General features: G+C 38.1%; 1 protein-coding gene across 1 annotated transcript in view; it reads left to right on the top strand.

Moving 5' to 3' along the window:
- The window catches only part of HACL1 (2-hydroxyacyl-CoA lyase 1), a 26,913-nt gene extending 7,127 nt beyond the window's left edge, over positions 1 to 19,786 (top strand). The window contains 15 exon segments of the mRNA XM_032235121.1: positions 1 to 37; positions 40 to 53; positions 1,475 to 1,493; positions 1,496 to 1,551; positions 2,582 to 2,676; positions 6,282 to 6,394; positions 7,450 to 7,585; positions 7,934 to 8,039; positions 12,790 to 12,873; positions 13,115 to 13,216; positions 14,284 to 14,438; positions 16,082 to 16,240; positions 16,394 to 16,501; positions 18,561 to 18,747; positions 18,990 to 19,786. Coding sequence (XP_032091012.1) covers positions 1 to 37; positions 40 to 53; positions 1,475 to 1,493; positions 1,496 to 1,551; positions 2,582 to 2,676; positions 6,282 to 6,394; positions 7,450 to 7,585; positions 7,934 to 8,039; positions 12,790 to 12,873; positions 13,115 to 13,216; positions 14,284 to 14,438; positions 16,082 to 16,240; positions 16,394 to 16,501; positions 18,561 to 18,747; positions 18,990 to 19,022 — 1,404 coding nt within the window. The 3' untranslated portion in view covers positions 19,023 to 19,786.

The following is a 19,786-nucleotide window of genomic DNA, read 5'->3' as shown; positions in this document are numbered from 1 at the left end:
GGCTCCTCTGACAGAAATCAAGAGACTATGGGAGCTTTTCAGAATTCCCACAGGTGCACATCTCTTCTGTTATTTTTTTTTTCATACAAGAATACCTGAATACTTTAGAAATCCATCTTCCAATTACAATTCTCAACCTTGACTATTTTAAGATGAGTGAACTTCAACTTCCAGGGAATTCTAGAGTTGAAAGTCAACACATTTTAAAGTTGTCAAGGTTGAGAAACATTATTGTAGCTGATGCTCTTTAGAGCATCTCCTGACAAGATTTTCATATCTCAATAAATATATTGATAGACATAATATGAAAAAACCAGATTAAATTGAATAAACCTTCCTTTCTCCTGTTTTTACCTATAAGAATATACTCTCTGAGTCCCTTTACTGAATATTTTACATAAAATCAATGTTCACCATCACCCGCAAATCTTTGTCATCTGCAACTACTGGCTCTTTGAAAACTGCTTTCTGTTTCTTTTTAATGTAAATTAAAAATTACATTACATTAATGTAATGTAAATATAAAGGACAGTTGTTTTGCCTAGTCTTTCTGGTATCTTCTGCTGCATTATAGTGCTTTCTGATCTTCTCCAACTACTTCATTCTTAGGGACTCATATTGAACTTAATTATTATTAACATACTATATTCAGTATTGAGAGCAGTTAGTATAGTGATTAAAGACACTGGGCTAGAAATTGGGATACTGTGTTCTAGATCTGCGTTAGCACAAGGAAGCTAAGTGACTTTGGACCAGGAAACTTCAGGGATTTATTCTTGTGATCATCAGCAATTGATAATTGATTTATCTTCCCCTCCAAACAATTAATATAAGCAGATATACACCTAGCTTTTTCTTACTCTCCTCCCTAGCCCCTCTCATGGATACCTTAAGTTTCCCCTGGAACAGTTTTGGAATAGTGGGGCATTAATGATATTAAGACTTTATTCCATTAAACAAGTATAAAATGACATATAATCTGGTGTCCTTTGCCCACCTATGGCCAAATGCTATTAATTTATTTTGTTCAATTTACATGGATGCTTGTTCCACCTTTTTGGATTATTTGAATTTTTAACTATAAAACAACTTCATTCCTAATTTTTCAAATATCAAAACTTTTGAAATGGCAATGCTGTATGTTTTACAAATCATAACCTTTTGTGTTAAGAGTAAATATTATGTAATGTGTGATTGAAAGTCTTTATAAAGAAACTTTCTGCCGATAATTATGATAGAGTAATTGTGAGTAATCCTTGCATTTTCTGTAATTAACTAATAGTTGTGGCATTTATAAATAGAACCTCCATGTTAATTTCTAGGATATCTCTGCAAATCAGTTGTGGTAGTTCCCTGCTTTTCATTATTATTTTTTGTGAAAGTGGGATACGAATTAAATGGAGTGTTGGACTGATCAACTCCTGTTGTAAAATCTCTTGTTATTTAAAAATAATAATATATGTGTTGTTTTCAGATTGAAGCATGTAGACTTTTTAGCAATTTTCTGTCAGACCAAGCAGTCTAGAAGCTATTCCTGCAATTATCGAGAAGGTAAAAGATAAAAAGTAATAATATGTAATTCTTTTCATGTAGCTCTGTGAGGCACAAATAGCACTGGAAAATTGTCATATGACTGGTGATGCCTGAATAAATGAATGGGTTCAGTTATTTATATTTCAGGGTAATAATAATCAAAACAGCATCTAACTTTAGAAAATGACCAGTATCTTTTAAGATGTAGCATTATATGTTAACATTATTTCATAAATATGTTCGCTATGTAATTTTATACAGTGTTATTGTAGACAATGACGATAATAATTTATACACACCCCACTTAGCTTATAATATATAATGATTGACAGAATCACCACCAGTCAATTGCTAAAGGAACAGCTTACATTCTGCAATATTACCTATACATCCATCAAATAACATCTGCCTATCTCAGGTCCTTAGGAAGGACTCATTAGGTGAATAAAAATGCACAATACAGTCTAAACATCTGGTTGATTTCAACCAACCATGATAATAATAATGGCCATAAACCAGTAGTGCTGGTCATAGTGGTTATCAGAGCTTAGAAAAGCTGTACATTTACAAAATTTCTAACTCAATTACAAAGACCATAACAATGATTTATAAGAATCCTTACATTAGAGCTTTTGCTCCAGGAGTCTTTAATGAGCCTGTAGTTCAATTTACATCTGAGGGGGACGTCACTGTTATAGCATGGCTGTGCTGCAATGCACAACCCCAAGATACAAAAGATTTGCTACAGGAAAAACAAGTCCATTTTCAAGGAATATCGATCTAGGAGTCATGTTTGTTGTAGAATTCAGCCAGGGATTTTGATTGATGACTCCAAATCTATTTGTTCATAGAGCTAATTAAATCATGGATATGCTTATTTACAGACTGAATCCAAGTTATTCATTCTTCAGTAGAGGGATGTTTATTTTGTCCATTGTTTACTTAATGCATTTTTATCAATAAGAACTGGTATAATTAAAAATAAAATAAAATCTTAATTATGATTACTGCCATATATTTTATCTTCCAACTTCTCTAATCAATCTAGGCTGTGAGAACCAGTATTTATGGACGCCCAGGTGCCTGCTATATTGACATACCTGGAGACTTTGTAAATCTGACAGTGAAGAAAAGCTCTGTCAAGTGAGTTGTTACCATTATAAATAGCAAATTGTTTCTACCGATAATGTTGTGGTACTTTTACCATATTTATGGTTTCTCATGGGATATACGCTTAATAAAGGTAGATATTGACTCTAAAAACTACCTATAGCACAAAATATTTTCTGGCATGAGAAACTTTAAAGAAATGTAAGTCAGACTCATCAGAACTTGGTAACTAAGTGGTCCCATCCAATGAACTCTAACTTTTTTAATTTATTCTTCGACAAACTTTTATAAGGAAATTATTTAAAATGAAAGATAAAACAATTGAGGTCAAGATTATTTAAATGAATGTTTAATTCTATGAGTGACTCAGATATAGAAATGCATCCTTAAGAACAATTATATGGGATTTAATGTTAACTCATTGCTTAAATAAAACACTTCAGATTTTGGAAGGGATCTCAGGATTTCCAAATCATATGCCACATCCAGTATTTTACAAAGGAATGCCAGAGCATTGGCAGGTGTCTCAAGCATGAATTTCCCCATTTTAAAAAAATAAGGTTTCTTAAGATGAAAAAAGGTATGCTGAAAAAATGCCAGAAAATGAAACATTTTTCTTTAGAATCAAAATGTACTCTACCTTAGGACAAAGACTTTCCGGGTCTGTTTCTCATAACTTTAAGATATAATTAAGCTAAACTGATCTCCTTTCAAATACATAGACAATGGCCACATGAATCGTTATCAGTTTGAGAGCCACCATTACAGGAATACTCAATTTTTACCTTTCAATTGCTATGTCTTATGTTCCTTTCAAAGCTTTACAGCAACTTTCCTATTTTTTTAAATGGATATTACATTTGAGGCTGTAATGTATTGTTTGCTTTTGATCTTGTTCCTTGAGAATAAATGTGAGAGAACGTAAAGAACCCATGTAAGAAGCATTTGAAAAAAAGCTACCCGGAAATTAATTGAATATAATCTTTAACTCATTGAAAAAAATAAGTGATATTCTAATCATATAAAAGAAATTTAATTGTTTAGAAATTAGTATCTGCAGGTTCCATTCTGCTTACATCTGCCCATATGCTACGAAACAAAATACACAATTTGCCTCTGAATGCAATTTGTTTTAAGATTTTTACCTATGTATTAAAAAGACCTTATTACAGATTAAGCATTTGTAAATACACAAAATGCTAGCTTTACTTTTGAAGGCTAATATTTTTTTCTTTCCACATCTACTGTATTTTTTGCACTGTAAGATGCACTTGACCATAACACACACATAGATTTAGAGTGGAAAACAAGAAAAAAAAATGAATATGGAGTGCCATCTCACTGTGAACATGGAACGGGGAACATGGAGCAGCAGTGTAATGAGGGCAGGAGGCAGAGCCTGAGAGGATCACAGATAGGTGTCCTCATGTGCCAGCTCTGCCTATTGACTCCTGCACTGCGGAAGAGAGCCAGAAGAGATGGGCAGTAACAAAGACAAGTCTGGGACACAATATTTGCTCCATAAGACACACAGACATTTCCACCCATTTTTTGGGGTGGGGTGGGAGGGAGGTATATACTTCGATACAACAGAGAATTCTACCCTGTATATTGGGTTGCTTGCTAAGACACTTTCAAACTGAACTCAACTTGTGAGTTTATATATCCATATTGTGGGTTTGGCAACAATATAAAAGTGGTTTGCCAGTGACAACTTTTTTGGGGAAAATCCCAGCTTAGTCTTTGTTTCATTTCTTCAGCAACACATTCTACATTATCAGAAAGTGATTTCCATTAGTTTATGCCTGGTGACGAGGTGATTGTACTTAACAATATAGTCTTTGACTTACAACAATCTCTATTCATCAGAAAAAACATGTGTTTCTATTATTTTCAGAGTTCATATGCTTCTTTATTGTCCTTTAATTTTTAATCTTTAATTGCATATAAACTTTTCTAACTTTGCTTTGCAGTAATTTTTGCTTACGTTTAAGCCAACCATTGATTGGACATAAGTCCAGCAGATAAGCTTGTAAGACACACATTACTTCTCTCTTTCTAGTACAAGTTACAGTATTTCTTCTCAGATCATATTGAAATGTAATGTCTCCCCAATTATATTTTCAAAGTGGATTGAATCCTGAATTTCTTTTATGAAACAATTTCAGAATATTTTTCTCCACTATAAGAAAATGGATCATTGAACTTGCTTTGATGGTTTCTTTTCTACAGTGGGTATCTGTTTATCTCTTGTGAGATAATTTTGCTGTAGGAAATTACTTCTATTGTCGTATTTTTCAGTGTATAAGATACACTTCCCCCCTCCCAAAGTGGGTAGAAATGTCTCTGCATCTTATGCAGTGAATCTTGCTAAAGCCTCCTACCCCTACCCTTTGGCTTTGCCTCCTTGCAGCAAACAGCCTGGTCAGCTTCAGCACAGCTTGATTTAGCACAAGCAGCTGGTTGGCGGTTGGATCTGCCTCCCGTAATACCGCCTATTAGCTGTTCCAGGCTGTGGGGATTGCCGTCGCCACTGCTGCCAATCTCCCCCTTGCACCCCATTTTCAGCCTCCGCACATTCCATTTTTGGCCTCCATGTGTCCCGTTTTTGGCCTGTTCCAGGTGCCAGGAATAGGCATCAATCCCTGCCACCTGGAACGGGCTGAAAATTGGACCGTGCGGAGGCTTATAATGGGATACATGGGGGTGGCATTAGGCAGCAGTGGTGATGGGTGGCGACAGCCAGCAATGAGCCGTGGTGATCCCTGTAGCCTGGAACAGCTTATAAGAGGTGTTCTGGGAGGCAGAACCAACCGCCAATCAGCTGCTTGTACTAAATCAGGCTATTCTGAAGCAGACCAGGCTGTTTGAAAGGTTGCTTGAACGATAAGCCTTTCAACTATCTGGCTGAAACAGGATTAATGTCCTCTAAAAGATCTACTATTCCTGTTATTTTTGTTCCTTTGTATGGGGGGGAGGGGGAACCAGCTGCAGGCATTTGATGCTTTTCCATGACCTGAGAGTCAGGCATTTTACTAAATCAAATGATAAATCAATTGAAGTTAAATCTTGACTTTCCAATTTGATTCAAATTTTGTCACCTTTGAATCTCCATGGTATGTCCTTAATTCAATCACCTGCTTGTGCTAAATCAGACTGTGTTGAAGCTGACCAGGCTGTTTCCTGCAAGGAGCAAATTGCTGGGAGTAGAAGCAGACTTTTTTTCTTGTTTTTCTCCCCAAAAGCTAGGTGTGTCTTATGGTCAGGAGCATCTTATAGTCAGAAAAATACTGTATATATTGTCTGGTTTTCCTCTTGAAATCTTTTTGAGCTCATTGATTTTTGATTTTGTATCTGTAAGAGAGTGTTGCTCTCTGACTCTTAGGAATGATTTTAGTTCTGCCTATCAAAACGAGTAGGAGGAGCAATCTAATTTTCAGGATACTTCCATTCACTATAAAAAAAATAGCTCCATAGTAAGCCAGTGTTTCATTATGCTGAGAATGCAATATGTTCACATTAGTTGCTTCTCATAATAATAGCCTGAAATGATAAGACACAAATTAAATTGTTGCTTATTTATTCTGTTGTTTATTCCAGGTCTTTTGTGAGGATTAGTTTTTTATTCTGTTTTACAGGTACATTGATTGCTGTCCTGCACCTCCTATCAGTATGGCTGAAGAGATGACCATTTCAAAAGCAGTTTCATTTATTTTACATTCCAAGAAACCACTTTTAATTATTGGCAAAGGTAACCTTATTTCAGTCCTATCAAACAAACAAACACCCTATTCCCTAAAACTGCAAAATATAATAATTGAAATGTTTTTTCCTTGTCATATTGTTTAGTCTATTCATAAAATAAGTAAATAATTATTTTGTCTGTTGAAATTAAAATGTTTAGTCTATTTATAAAATAAGCAAATAAATTATTTTGTCTGTTGAATTAATATGTCTCAGGGATTTTTTTGCCTATTAAACAAAATATAATAACTTTCTCTGAAAATATTTGGTTGCTAAACAGCTTTTTTTAAGAAATTGTACTTTTAAATTTTTTAAACTCTGAATATGATGATAATGCAGGGTTATCACCACAGTGGATGGGAAGTAAAATTATTTTTTAAAAAGTAGATTACCTTAAAATTGAATTATTAGACTTTCTAGGGAGCAACATACCTATTTTAGAATTTAATTTAGAGGGAGGAAAAAAATTGTAAATATTGGACCATATTGTCCAATCTTGGCAGTATAATTGGCAGCAAAAAGGGATCTTGACAGTTGCATAGAGTTGACATTTACCATACTTCTGCAAAGGGAGAGACTATATTAGACAACTGCTTTGCTATAAAATGATGCCAGATGAATTTGTAATTTAAAATGTTTAATTATTATTTTAAGTAAATGGCTTGTTCAAAATGCATAGATTATTATTTTGAATTCTTGCATGTTGTCAAATCAGAAATTTTGATTGTAACAATCATTCTTTTTATAGGTCAGTTTTAATTGAAAACACTAGTCATTATTGGAAAATAAGTCATTTTTGCAATCCCAATAAAATATTGTAAATTTTTAAAGTTTAATACTGCTGCAAATTAACCATATTCTATGGTAAAATATTATCCTTTTGTATGCAAGACTTTATTAATACGAATCTGCATATTATTTTTTTCTAACATTCAAATGAAGATATAAGTGGCTCTTAACAACATCATCAGTAAACAGCGATACTGGATTGGTCATAGAAAAAGTTAATAGGGTACTGAAATAATGTCGTGGAGCTTTTATAGTGGTGGGTATGTCTCTTAGGTGCTGCTTACTCACGTGCTGAAAACAGCATCAGGAAATTGGTGGACCAGTGTGGGCTTCCATTTTTGCCTACGCCAATGGGGAAGGGAGTTGTTCCTGACAACCATCCATATTGTGTGGCTGCAGCCAGATCTAGGTAAATACACAAATAGAGCCTTACCTTCCAACCTTTGAAATTAAGGATAAAGATCATACTAGTTATCACTGTTACAAGAGCAAAAATAACATAATGGTAAAGATACCAAGGTCATATTAGGAATTTATTGGGAGATAACTTATTCAATAAACCACAATTAAACAATCCACCTTTCCAGTTTAGAGGAGTAGGAATCATTCCAAATCTCCAAACTGATAATACTTTGGAGTGATAAAAAGCAACGTTCAATTAAAGTGATTAAAGAACACAAAATTTTAATTGCTATTCTCTATATTTTTAATATATATGAAAATAAACTAATTCACTTCTTTTCTTTTTAATGATTAGGGCACTACAATATGCTGATGTGATAGTGTTACTTGGAGCCAGACTGAATTGGATTCTGCATTTTGGACTTCCACCAAGATTTCAGCCAGATGTAAAAGTTATTCAGGTATTCAGACAAATATTTTTATAGATACATTCCAGAGCTATTTTTTAAAATAGGGTGCTCTTCAAAGGTAGTTAAAGTACAATGCGCAAAATGTTCAATGCAATTTTCCATGTTTGCTTGGGACCTGGAACTTATATATTTAAAAAGCAGCAGTTGGACAGAAGGCTGGTATAGTCGGAATGTATACCGAGTGCAAGATTTACTGGAGACAGGATAAGTGAAAAATAATGTAACATCAGTTTTAAAAAAATTTAATCATCCAAACACATCTGCATAATTATGGTTAAAAGACAGGATATTAAATCAAGAGCAAAAATTTTTAGAGAAAAAAACCCTAGTTCCTGATGTGATCAGAGATCTCTTTGATTTAAATTTTTCTTGAAAAAGTTTCCTCTTAAAGTGCTGTAGAGACAAATTTTATTTGCCTTTCTGGCTTTTTCTGTTCCTTGGTGGAGTTTCTTTTTTTGCTTGCTTTTAGAGGCAATATGTCTCATCGAGCCTGAGGTTTTTATTTGAAATATGTTGTAAATCTTAGGCAAAAAGAGAAAGAACAACTAAAGGGAAACAAGTAGTTCATATTTTCCTTTTCTGAACTAAAAACTGAAGCCCTGGGGTTTAAGAGATTTGAGATTTATTAGATTTATATGCCGCCCTTCTCCCAAGGACTCAGGGTGGCGTACAACAATTAAAATATAATATAATATAAGTATACATAATATAAAAGTTAAAAATATAAATATAATATACATAATATAAAGTTTTTAAAAATTAAATGGAGTATCCAAAACCCAATTAAAATTGACAATACATTTTTTAAAAAAAATTAGAATTAAATTAACAGTGATCAATGCTTAATTTTATTTTGTTTAGGCCAGGCTGGCTTGCTGGAAAAGCCAACTTTTTAGGGCGCGTCGGAAAGACCGGAGGTCAGGAATTATATGAAGCTCCGGGGGCAGCTCATTCCAGAGGGAAGGCGCTCCCACAGAGAAGGCTCTTCCCCTGGGGGTCACTAGCTGACACTGTCTGACCGACGGCACCCTGAGGAGGCCAACTCTGTGGGATCGCACTGGACGATGGGAGGCTACCGGTGGCAGTAGGTGGTCTTGGAGGTACCCTGGGCCTAAGCCATGGAGCGCTTTAAAGGTCATAATTAGTACCTTGAATCGCACCCGGAAGACAACCGGCAACCAGTGCAGGCTGCCTAAAAGGGGCGCAAAATGGGAGCACCTAGGTACCCCCATGATAACCCGCAGCCGCATTCTGGACCAGTTGAAGCCTCCGGGTGCGCTTCAAGGGCAGCCCCATGTAGAGAGTGTTACAGTAGTCCAGGCGAGAAAGGACGAGGGCATGAGTGACTGTGCACAGAGCATCCCGATCCAGGAAGGGGCGCAACTGACGTACCAGGCGAACCTGGTAAAAGGCCTCCCTGGTCACGGCCGTCAGGTGTTCTTCTAAACTAAGCCATGTACCCAGGAGGATGTCCAGATTGCGGGCCCTTTCTGAGGGGGCGAAAATTTCTCTCCCCATCATCAAAGATGGAACAAGATGCACAAATTGGGATGACGGAAACCACAGCCACTCCGTCTTGAAGGGATTGAGCTTGAGCCTGTTCCTCCCCATCCTGATCCACACAGCCTCCAGGCATCGGGACATCACGTCGAGGGCATCGTTTGGGTGGTCTGGGGTAGAGATGAAAAGTTGGGTATCATCAGCATATTGATGATACCGTACCCAAAAACCACGGATGATCTCACCCAGTGGTTTCATATATATGTTGAACAGGAGGGGTGAGAGAACCGACCCCTGGGGCACCCCACAAGTGACGCGCCTCGGGGTCGATCCTTGCCCTCCAGTCAACACAAACTGTGATCGATCCGACAGGTAGTAGGAGAACCACCGTAAAACGGTGCCCTCCACTCCCAACTCCCTGAGTCGTCGCAGTAGGATACCATGGTCGATGATATCGAAAGCCGCTGAGAGGTCTAATAGGACCAGGACAGAGGAGCAGCCCCTGTCCCGGGCCCGCCAGAGATCATCGACCAACGCGACCAATGCCGTCTCCGTGCTGTATCCGGGCCTGAAACTCGACTGAAACGGATCCGGGTAGACAGCTTCATCCAGGGACTGGGGAAGCTGACGTGCTATCGCACTCTCAACAACTTTAGCTACAAAGCAAAGGTTGGAGACCGGACGATAGTTGGCTAAAGAAGCTGGGTCCAGGGAAGGTTTCTTAAGGAGGGGCCTCACCACCGCCTCCTTCAAGGCGGTGGGAAATAACCCCTCTCTCAATGAAGCGTTGGTAATCGCCTGGAGCCAGCCTCGTGTCACCTCCCGGGCAGCTGAGACTAACCAAGAGGGACACGGGTCCAGTACACACGTGGCAACACTGAGTCTCCCCATAATCCTGTCCATGCCCTCGGGGGTCACAGGATCAAACTCATCCCAGATGGTCTCCACAAGATTCATCCCTGTCGACTCGCCCGAATCTACCCAGTCAGAGTCCAAGCTTGTCCGGATCTGAGCGATTTTATCCTGCAGATACTGAACAAATTCTTCAGCCCTACCCTGCAAGGAGTCTTTCCCAGCTCCTTGGTTAAGTAAGGAACGGGTCACCCTAAACAGGGTGGCTGGGCAGTTATCTGCGGACGCGATAAGAGCAGAAAAGTGTTGCCGTTTTGCCGCTTTTATCACCACTAAGTAGGATTTACCGTATTTATCGGCATATAACACGCACCGGCGTATAACACGCACCCCCCATTTTAACACAAAAATTTGAGTAAAAATTTTTTTCATTAAAAATAAATGACTTGGAAGCTCGGAACTTAATGTTGGATTAAAATTTATAACATTAGAACATGAATTATAACATTAACTCCTCTTAAAAGGCAAATATGAAATGAAAAAACACCTCTTTGAGCAAAAAAACTTAATCAGAATCACTGCTTTTTGGAAAACCAAAAACCTCTTCCTCATCTTCACTCTCTCCCTCTTTTTTCCCTTCCTTCCCCCTTCCTCTTGCCTATCAACTTCATCCTCTTTGTCTTTCTGCTCTTTCCCTCTCTTCCCCTTTTCTTCCTACCTCCTTCCTTCTCCCTCCCTTCTTCTTTTTCTTCCTTTCTTCTTCCATCTTCCTCCTTCTCCTTCCATTCTTTCTCCTTCCATCCATCTTTTCTCCTTCCATCTTCTCCCCCCTCCCTTCTTCTTTTCCTCCCCCCTCCCTCCTTCCTTCCTCTCCTTCCCTTTCTCACACACAGGAAGGGGAGGGGGGCTATCTAGTCGCTTTCACAGCATAATTTCTTTATCTAACTTTTAAAAAACAGTGTGCAAATCAAACGAGATTTTCGTAACCTGCGAAGCACCAAGTTATATTATGTTGTTACAAATTCGCAGCTACTCCATTCTTTCTGATAGGGAACTACATTTCCCAAGATGCCTCAGGTCCTCAAAGCGCTGAACGCAGCTTTGCAATTGACTCCAGCGAGGCCTGGCAGCCGCCGGCTGGGGTGGTTGTCAGGGCGATGCGGAGCGGACGCGCCGTTTGTTACTGCTTCCAGCAATCAAGACGGAGAAGGGAAGCGACTGAAACGGACGCTGGCCTCGCTCTCCTGCTGCGGCTTCTGTTTCAGTAGGGAAGAAAACTTCCTTTCGCTTCCCGAATTTGACTGGGTCCCGGGGCTTCTGCCGGGCGGCAGAAGCCCGGGAAGCGAAAGGAAGTTTTCTTCCCTATTGAAACAGAAGCCGCAGCAGGAGAGCAGGGCTGCTGCCGGCCGTTTCACCTTGCGCAGCGAATTTGACTGGGTCCCGGGCTTCTGCCACCCGGAGTATCGGCGTATAACACGCAGGCAGGGTTTAAGCTTGCAATTTTAGTTTTAAAACTGCGTGTTATACGCCGATAAATACGGTAATATGAATTCTTACTAGTGTTCGATCAGATTCGGACTGGCTGGCCCTCCAACCACTCTCTAGGTGTCTTTTCCGGTGTTTCATCTCCTGGAGCTCCTCGCTAAACCAGGGGGCTACCCGGGATCGACACCGGGTCAGAGGCTGCAAAGGCACAACATGATCCAAAGCCCCAGTGGCCACCCTATCCCAGGCTTCCACTAGGGCTTCGGTTGAGTTGTGAGCAAGGGATTCAGGAAAAGTCCCAAGCTCCATCAGGAACCTTTCAGGGTCCATCAGGCGCCTGGGGCGGAACCATCTAGTCAGTTCCGCCTCCCTGCAGTGAGGGGTAGCAGTATGGAAGTCAAGCCTGATGAGGAAATGATCTAACCATGACAAGGGTTGGATAGAAATATCCCCTAAATCTAGATCATTCATCCACTGCCCAGAGACAAAAATCAGGTTGAGCGTGCGTCCCCCATTATGGGTGGGGTCTTGAATTAACTGAGTTAGGTCCATAGCCGTCATGGAAGCCATGGACTCCCGAGCTGACTCAGATGTCTCGCCAATGGAAGGCAGATTGAAATCCCCCAGGATCATAAGCCTGGGGAAATCAACCACCAATCCAGCTAACACATTCAGCAGCTCCAGCAGGGCCGATGAAACGTAGCAGGGAGACAGGTACGTAACAAAAGGCCCACCTGAACTCCAAGGCACTATTTCACAAAAATGGACTCACACCCGCCTATCTGAGGCACAGTGACCTCCTGAGGTCTAAAGAAACCTGTTATTGCTGAAGTCACCATCTAATTTTTTTTCCTGCAAGGAGATAATTCGTTTGCTTCTTTGCTTTCTTGGTGTTTTTTCACAGGTAGACATTTGTGCTGAAGAGCTGGGAAACAATGTGAAACCTGCTGCAGCCTTGTTGGGAGACATAAAAGCAGTGACTGATCAGGTAACATGCCCTCTTATGTAAGTGCCATTCTCTGTTGGTTGGATGTAGGAGCTGAGTTGAAGTATTTGATGGAAAATCATTTTGGTTGACCAAATGTGCACCAGCATGCTGGAAAATGTAACAGTACATTTCTAAAGCTAATTATTTTTGTATACAGATCTATATATATAGGGTATATACATATATATACATATATTCATATTATATGATATTATTCACAATCATTTTGCTATATTCTTAGCTTTTAGATGAATTTAACAGGAAACTTTGGAAATACCCTTCAGATACAGATTGGTGGAAAGATCTTCGAGCTAAAATGCAAAGCAACGTGGCAACATCTAAGGTATCATTTTGATATGTATCAGGAAGGAGTTCGGCTTTTTAAAAAAAAGCAAAGTCATGTGGCAATAAATATGTTAATAAATTTATTATTGCATAACATATTTCAGTATTATCCAGCTATAAGCATGAATACTTCCATGGCTGGAAGAGATATAAACTGCGAGGTCAGAAGAAAAGGAAATGAAGACAGGCCATTTATACATACACACACGCTTTTTTGAAAAAGCATTTTCCCTTCAAACAACTTTAGCAAAGTGTAGTCAATTACAATTTAGTCAAACTTCAATTAAAAGAGTGACTAGGACCAGTTGTACTAATACACTATTAAACAAAATCATTCCAAGGGTGTGACCTAAAATCATTAAGGTTCCCAGCATGAATCCCAAAACAATATATCCTGGGATTTATGGTCTGCCTTACCTTCACTAAAATCAGCATTACTTCATAGCAATAGCAATAGCAGTTAGACTTGTATACCGCTTCATAGGGCTTTCAGCCCTCTCTAAGCGGTTTACAGAGTCAGCATATTGCCCCCAACAACAATCCGGGTCCTCATTTTACCCACCTCGGAAGGATGGAAAGCTGAGTCAACCCTGAGCCAGTGAGATTTGAACAGCCGACCTGCAGAACTGCAGTCAGCTGAAGTAGCCTGCAGTCCTGCATTTAAACACTGCGCCACCTCGGCTCTTATTATGATTTTTTAAAGACATTTATCATGGAGAATGGACCTGAAATCCCACATAAGATGTTGGAAACTGATAACTAAGTACAGGAATTGTTTGACTGCAGTTATTCCAAATGAAATTGGTGGAATCAGTTACTGAATCCAGTGGGTTGATTACTTCTCCATATTGGTTTATTAGACACTGGATGACTTCAGTGAACAAAATAAAGTCAGCATTAAACTCTGGTTTTATTTATTTACTCAGATTCCCTTGGTGATTAGAGATTGAAATGGGAAAAATGTATAAACATTAATAAAATACAAAATCCTGATTTTGTAATATTTATATGTTCAGGAAAAGTTGAGCGAGCTGATTTTTAACACCATTTTCTCATTCATTTAAGGCACTATCACTAGAAAAACAGTTGCCAATGAATTACTATACAGTATTCCATCATGTAAGGGAACTTTTGCCAAAGGATTGTATTCTGATCAGTGAGGGAGCAAATACAATGGATATTGGGCGCACCATGCTCCCAAATTATCTTCCTCGGCACAGGTAAATATATATTAGTTTCCTTCTGAGTAAATATTTTGACAATTTGTATTCAATTTGCTTGGAAGGACAAATAAAGATAATTTATATTTACATTCCTGATATTAGCACATGCTGATGAAACATTTACTTCAATTTACATTTTTTACCTCCATATTTTACCATCCAGATAAAGTTCTTAGTTAAATATAAATATAAAAGGAAACTATTATGTATTTCATTCTTGTTATGCCAATAGGGAATTAGAGAAAAGTATTGTTTCTTATGAGGAATAGATTTTTTTCTCCACCATCAGGTTACACCATTAAAAATTTCCTATGAAATAATATTTTATAAAATTAGTTAAATAAATGGAACTAGCCAGCCATGAATACTATTTGTTCTATCAGACTTTTAATTCAACAGATAATTTCTAGAACATAGAAAGAACTCTGTCCACCCATTTTCGTTTCCAAAAAGTATAACTTTGATTAGTGAAGTTGTGATTTTGAACAGTTGCTAAACGAGTAGTTGTAACCCAAAGACCACCTGTAATAAGTATACATGCAAGCATTGGAGAGTGGAATTTTTAAAGCAGAATTGAATGACCCATGATATTGGTGTGATTAGATGCTTTGTATTTAGGGGCCTTCTGCAAATAAATGGTTCACTCTGGGAAGAAAGGAATGAGAGATCAGAAAATAAAATGTTAGAATGAGTAAACAAAAAGAAAAAGGGGATCCGAGGGAGATAGAATTGATAGCCGTGTCCACTAGCTCAGTTTAATCAGCATGAACTTTGAAATTTGATAATTCAACTTAAAAGCAAGCAGCTAAAAAAGTTGTGTTGTAATTAACAGATTGTAGAAAAACTTTGAAATGCTGATCTGTGACCATAATAAAAATTACCTATTTACAGTATCTGAAATAGCTCTGTTCTTGTCCAGCATTTATTAATTACTTATGTATAAATCAGTATTATTCGTATGTATGTATGTATGTATGTATGTATGTATATGTATGTGTGTGTGTGTGTGTATGTATATGTATGTATGTATGTATATATATATATATATATGTTGTATTTGTGCTGATAAATAAATAAAGGGAGACTATCAGCACAAATACAACACAAATGTAACAAAAGGCAACATTAAAAATATTGGGTTTCTGTCTGGATGGTCTCTTGTGACGAGCCGATGGACAGAGAATGGAAGCAGTAAGCTTCCTCCCATATTTAGGCATACCAGGGGGTTGTGACACTATATGGTGCCCAGGTTCAAATCCTAGTAAGGGTATGGCTAGCTGATGAGAGCTAAATAGCTTGAAATAGATCTATACTAGTCTCCCTTTATTTATTTATCAGCACAAAATACTATATATATATATATATATATATATATATATATATATATATATATATATATATATATATATATATACATACATACATACATACATACATACACACACACACACACACACACACACACACACACACACATACACACACACACACATACATATATACTATCTATCTGGTATTTATAAAGATATTCCCTATATTCTTAAGAAGTTGGGATTGTGGATGTGAATTAAGAAACCTCCAACAGAAAACATTCTATGATGGAAAAATTTAAATTTATATAAAATATATATTCCTTGTAGGTTGGATGCTGGTACCTTTGGGACAATGGGAGTTGGACTTGGTTTTGCAATTGCAGCTGCTATGGTTGCTAAAACCTGTAATCCTGAGCAGCGAGTGATCTGTATAGAAGGCGATAGTGCATTTGGTTTTTCTGGTATGGAAGTGGAGACACTTTGCAGGTAAAACTTTTGTGCTACCAAATTTTATTTTAAAACAAAAACAAAAACCTCTTCCTGTGCAAAGTGAGAGTTTCTACCATATTATAATTAGAAAACAATCCTTCAAATAGAAAACTGTCCTTCAGATGAGTTCCTTTTCATTAATCACTACAGGCATAACTTGCCAGTCATTATAATCATAGTCAACAACAATGGAATATACACTGGCTTGGACTCAAACACCTGGAAGGATATGCTGAAGCTTGGAGAACCTTCTACATAGTAAGTACTTTGGTGTTGACTTTGATTAGTCTTTAGAATATTTAACTTCTTGCTCTTACAAATTGGATGTTGTATTTAAAGCATTACAAGCTACAGTGTATACAATAAAGTATCATAATTGCTTCAACTTCATCAAACTCTAGAGTTAAATGAAATAAGGGTGGGTGCCATATCATACTACTTCTCATTCCGATATTACCTGTGCTAAATATAGCAGTAGCACCCTTCCCTCACAAATGTGCTCTATTATACTTATTCTTCTAGGTCCAGGATGGCGAACCTAGGGCACAGGTACCACAGGTGGCACGCGGAGCCATTTGTCAGGGCATGTGAGGCGTTGCCCTATCAGCTGGCCAGCGCGCATGTATGCACTGGCCAGCTGAGTTCAGCCTTTTTTAAAGCCATTTTGCCCTCCCCAGGCTCCAGAGGCTTTATAGAAGCCTAGGGAGGGCGAAAACAGCCTTCCCCGCCCCCTTTGGAGGCCCTCTGGAGGCTTAAGGAACTTCCCTGAAGCCTCCGAAGCGCAAAAAACGGCCCTACAGGCAAACCGGAAGTTCGGGAATGGACTTCCGGTTTGCTCATAGGGCCGGTTTAAGCCCCCTGGAGCCTTCAGGGGCCTTCCGGAGGCTTCCCTGAAGGCTCCGGAGGACTAAAAACAGCTCTACGAGTAAAACGGAAGTCACTTCCAGTTTGCTTGTAGGGTCGTTTTTAGTCCTCCGGAGGCTTCAGGGAAGCTCCTGAAACCTCCGGGGGGCCTCCGAGGGGGCGGGGGAGGGTGTTTTCGCTCTCCCCTTGCTCCTATAAAGCCTCTGGAGCCTAGGGAGGGTGAAAAAAACATGCAAAAAATTGGGAGTTGTGCCTGTCATGCAAGCTTACACACTGCGGGAGGTGGGTATTGCATTATGAGTGCGGCACACCCACACCTGACCCTCCTGCGCTCCCCCCGCTTATGGCATGTGAGCCAAAAAAGGTCCACTATTGCTGTTCTAGGTCAATGTTTCCTAAATTTGGCAGCTTTAGCTGGGGAATTCTGAAAGTAAAAAAGTCCACACATCCTAAATTTGCCAAGTTTGAGAAACAATGAGGTGCTTTAGAGTAGAAATTCCAGCTTCCCTTTCTGCACTGGCCATACTACCTTGAGCAGTGGAATTTTCAAAACCTCTAGAGTATCCCAGAACACTCCTATCTTCTGGAAGGAAAGATGGTCATGGTTTTGGTTTTCTGTTTTTAATTGGAAGAGGTAGAGTTCCTCTGCTCCTGAAAAATCAAAAATAAAAAGATACTATCATTAAGAAAGGAGAACCCCAGAGTGGGATACACTTTGCATTCCTAGCATTTCCAATCATTGTCAGTATGGCAGTGGTGAAATGTTATCCTGCATTTTAACTGCTTTTGCCAGGTATCCCCATTCTAAGATCCTGCACATTTCCAAACAGCTGCTGAGAATTCAGAAATGTATAATCCTCTACTTCTGGAAGAAACCAGATTGGAGAATTCTGGTGCAATTGATGCTGGCCCAAATAAGGAAAAAAAGTTTGTATAAATAGAAAGTGGAGAAGATGATAGTGCTTATCATAAAAATAAATAAATAAATAAAAACTAAGCATGGAAAAGATGCACATCAAATAATTGCTATAGTCAATGCTTCCGATAAAGGAGAATATTTGTAACTTAACATTGAAATGAGGGGTTCTTCTGAATGCTTCCATTGTGAAAGAGCTTCCATTCTGAGAATTTTAATTACTAAAAAATTTCACTGAGACTTAAAAATCTGTTAGAGAGCTTTGTTGAAATCACCCAGAATGCTTTGAAATTGAACAGAAGAGATCAAAAAGCTGTTTTTCCACCAATGAGATTTCTTCTTCAATAAAATCCTGTTTTAATTAATTAATTAATTAATTAATAGTAATTAATTGGGTCCTGAGCAATTTCCCTGGGGCTTTGGTAAAATGAAGTTCTACTTGTTTAGCAAATTAACAGTGACGTTTTATGATGTTTGATTTCTTGCTTAAGACTGTTAACCCACTACCCTAAGCCAAATCCTTTTACTTAATTTCAGCGCACCTCCAGTAGCTTTGTTGCCAGATGCTCGCTATGAGCAGATTATGTCTGCCTTTGGTGGCAAAGGGTACTTTGTTCAAACACCGGAAGAATTACAAACTGCCCTGAGAAAAAGCTTAGCTGAAAAGCTTGTCCCTTCTCTCCTTAATGTCATGATCAACCCACAATCATACAGAAAAATGCAAGTAAGTGTTTGTGGAATTTGTCGTTATTCTTGACTTTTTAATATTAACATTAATTCCATTATTTGATCAGTCCTGAATAATAGATCGTCATTTTTATTAAACATTTACAAAGTGAGTGACGTTTAGAAAATTTTTCAGTATATCCTTGAATATTATAATCTGCTATACCTTGTGTCTGTGTATCATTTCTTGTAGTTTCTTATCCCGAAATGTTGAGTATTGCTACTCCTTTGTATTCTCAGGATTTTCACTGGCTGACCCGTTCTAACATGTAACAGACGATGAAAAAACTTGAAGTAAAATCCCTATGTAAACTCAACGGATGTCCAGATTCAACAGCATAATTACAGTTGCTAGCTGTTCTTACAAATTGAATGAACATGTTGATTGCTATGTATAAGGAAGGATTGCTAATTACATACATTTTGCCATTTTGGGAGAGAAAGGCAAAAGATTTATACGATCTGAAGAGAAACCAGATAAACCAATTTTCTGGGAGAGAAAAGACATCTAACTTCTATTTCTTTTTCCACTGCTTGTATCAGCTTTTGAAAGCATTTACTTTAATGCCTGCCCATTGATCTTAAAAACAAGAGGTACATAACGTACTGATTCACTTTTGCTTTCTTTGTATTTTTATAGCATGGGAATGCAACAGAGCCTTTTCTGTGTCTTTCATTAGAGAAACCTTCGCAAACTATGTACCATTTAGATGTATGATTTAACTCCTGTTGAAATCTATAGTTGCTTAAAACTGCTGGAGTATGCATTTTGCATGCTTAATTTACATCACTGAATATTTTTTTTCAAATTAAATTACCTTGTTCTGTCAGTCACTTGTATTCTTGTACTCTTATCTATGTTTATTGTTTTAATTGGCTTTGTAGTATGCTTTACTAACTTTAATTGCATATCATCGAGTTTGTATAAGTTAGGCGGCCATATACATTTCTTTAAAAGTCATATTGTTATGAATCGTCTCATAGATACCACGGAGAAGTTAGCAAAAGCTTGAAACCAAATAAATTATTATATGAAA

This window comes from Thamnophis elegans, chromosome Z, assembly GCF_009769535.1.
Source record: "Thamnophis elegans isolate rThaEle1 chromosome Z, rThaEle1.pri, whole genome shotgun sequence".
NCBI classification, from domain to species: Eukaryota; Metazoa; Chordata; class Lepidosauria; order Squamata; family Colubridae; genus Thamnophis; species Thamnophis elegans.
This window is presented reverse-complemented; position numbering and strand designations above follow the sequence as displayed.